A 2,955-nucleotide genomic window follows, 5' to 3' on the forward strand; every position below is an offset into this window, starting at 1 on the left:
ATATTATATTATATTATTATCAGGGCATTTTGTGCGAGTAATTGTAAAAATACTGGTATCGGGCCCAATATCTGTATCAGTACACCACAAGTCTTAAACAACAAAAGAAAAATTAAATTATAATAAACTGTGTTTGGATTTCTTGAGTTTTGTACATAATGATTAAGTTCATGTAATCTTTTATTGCTAATCTTTAAAGCGTTCCATTAATTCAAATGAAACATCCATTATTTGATATTATTTGTCAAATTAAATTACATTTTAAAACATATTTTAAAAGGCTGTATAATTAATCGTAAAAAATTATACATTTCTCATGGTTTAAAATTAAACTAAAATGGTATCAATTAAACTTTTACAATTTTATTTTAAAGGATTTATTGATATAATTTTGTTTGCTTTATTACAATGTTATGACTAGAAGCTACTATATTACCCCAAGTCTCTCAGCTCAGCAGCCAGACTTCTGAGACTTGGAAACTACTTTAACAAATCTAAATGACTTGAAATAAAACAAAAACGCTCATTAAAAAACCTGTTCATTACAGATGTGGGTGCAGACAGCGTGAGCAGCACCCTGAGCTCTCTCAGCAGCGTCAAACCCCCGCCTGCACAGGACGACTTCGACGTGTTCGCTCAGACCAGAACCGGAGCCATAACTGAACCACAGAAGACGTAAGAGCGTACCCAACAACTTGGCCTTTAGCCTGTAGTTAATTTTGATCAAACAAAGAAAAAGTCAAAYGTGTTTTCTAACTGTTGTGTGATCCCATGCATGTTTCCTCTCAGTACCACAGACAGTCGCACTGCTGCTGGGCCCCCTCCCACTCTGGATGTCCTACAACAAACTGCAGTAGGGGTGAGTTTTACTCATGACTTCAGCTAATCTACATGAACATAAGATAGATRTTATTTATTCCTGTGTGATTGACTYTTTAAAGAGATAATTCAGATTTTCTGAAGTGCTTTTTTTTGGTAGTCTGATGTACCTGAAGTTGAATTTACTCTGGACTAGACCCCCCACACTGACTAACCTTTACTCCTTCAGGAGGATTTTTCTTTAGCCTTTTTTACAAAACAAACTCGTAAATTGCATAAAAAGCAAACCCATCTTCAAACTGCTTCTGAGTCACTAATCATAAATGTGTGAAGATCTTTCACTGCATCACACACTTGAGCCCCGATGCTGGCTTACCCATCATATCCTGATAGATTTATTGGTGCATTGCTTGGCAGCTCAGAGGCATAACAGTGGTGGGGTTGACTTCACTCCCCACTAAAACCTTCCTGAAATCTCACATCGCTGACAAGAGAGTGTGTTGAYTTTTGATTCTCTCAATTAAATACAGTCATGCTGCTGTTTACTGCAGGTAAGATACTGACTAATCATAAGGGCTCCACAAAAAGACACTTCAGAAAATCGAACCTAGTCTTTRGAGAATCTTAAGCGATGCTTTGTCTTGGTGGTTTTTCCTGAATTGGGATTTTCAAGTGTTTGTCGTTATTTATACTTACTGATATTCTATATAATAGTTAATGAGCCTATTTTCAATAAATAATTAGAAAAAGGTTTTTGGTTGAACCAGAGGGAGGTTTCCTGCAGTAGATGTTGTGTCAGTTTTCTTCACAACGCTGCACTTACAGCTTTCTCTTCATTTTGCCTTTTTTTTTCATGTAAAAAATTTGTACAGTGTCACATCATTCATAAACATTTGCTTTTATTTTATTTATTTTTCGCCCCCATTTAAGTTGCATTTGAGTTTCTGCTGAAATTTCTTCTAAGTTGTTGTGTTTTGTGTTGTGTTGTGTTTTGGGTGGGGTATTTTTGTTGTGTGTTTTTGTGTTCTGGCCACCTGCGGCGCTCCTCACTCTGCTCCTCAGGGCGCCGGGCGTCAGTCCTCTGTCATGGATGACATAGAGGAGTGGCTGTGTACTGATGTGGTGAGCCAAGTCATCATTTATTATTCCTGCTTGCTTTTTCTTTGCTTTTCTCACTCTGTTACATCCCTGCCTTTATCTCCTGGTTTTGAAGCCTGGGAATAACAAATTGATCTGGTTTCTCATTTCCTTTGACACTTACTCAGTTTACTAACCATGTCATTAAGGACATCAGTGTTTTAATAAAAAAATGGGCATGAGTCAAAGTTTTGATTGGAAAGCAGTTTTAGAAATGAATCATTGTGTTTTGAGTTGATTGGTAGAGACAGGTAAGTTGTATGAATCAACCAATAAAATTAATTTTGAACAAAAACAGGTCATTGATTGTGCACAACTCAAAAAAACAATAAATTCAGTCATTTTGGACCAGCTAGAACAATTGAACGGTTGCCCCACTCTTTGGAATTTGATCTGGGGACTTTCAATTGATGGTCAGAAGACCGATGAAATCTGACTGGAYGATGTGCTTGTAAAATATCACATGAGTAAGAAGGTGCAATACCATGAACAGCTTTAAAAACAAACATTAAAAGTTTAAAATCAACCCGAAAACAAACTGGCAGCCAGTGGAGGAAGTTAAGTACAGGCCTGATGTGACTGTGAGCAGCAGCATTCTGGACCAATTGCAGCCAATAGAGGGAACCCTGGCTTATTCCAACTTAAAGTGCATTGCAATAATCAATGCAAGAACTAATAAAAACATGCATCAACTTCTCAAGGTCCTTTCGACTCAGGAAGGGTTTAACCCTAGCCACAAGACAGTTGAAAAAATCTGGTTCTAACAACACAGTCAATCTAGACCAGGGGTGGGCAGTCTTGGTCCTCGAGGGCCACAGCCCTACAGGTTTTATGTTTTTCCCTGCTCCAACACACCTGATTTAGACATTGAATTACCTCGTCCAAGTTCTGCAGTATGGAGGACTGACACTGACATAAAAAAGCAGAAATATATAAATGGACCAATAAATAAATTCAATTAAAAATATGCCAATTAAATTAAAAAAGAGAGCTTTATCT

The 2,955-nt window shown here is 37.2% G+C and overlaps 1 protein-coding gene across 2 annotated transcripts in view; it reads left to right on the forward strand.

The window, feature by feature from the left end:
* Positions 1-2,955, forward strand: part of tom1l2b (target of myb1 like 2 membrane trafficking protein b) — a gene marked incomplete in the record, with an annotated part of 22,372 nt that overhangs the window by 15,835 nt on the left and 3,582 nt on the right. For both annotated transcript variants that reach the window (XM_014019288.1, XM_014019289.1), the window contains 3 exon segments: positions 549-675; positions 790-859; positions 1,882-1,941. In XM_014019288.1, the coding sequence (XP_013874742.1) occupies positions 549-675; positions 790-859; positions 1,882-1,941 (257 nt within the window).

The sequence above is a fragment of the Austrofundulus limnaeus genome, unplaced genomic scaffold, assembly GCF_001266775.1.
Source record: "Austrofundulus limnaeus strain Quisiro unplaced genomic scaffold, Austrofundulus_limnaeus-1.0 Scaffold215, whole genome shotgun sequence".
NCBI classification, from domain to species: domain Eukaryota; kingdom Metazoa; phylum Chordata; class Actinopteri; order Cyprinodontiformes; family Rivulidae; genus Austrofundulus; species Austrofundulus limnaeus.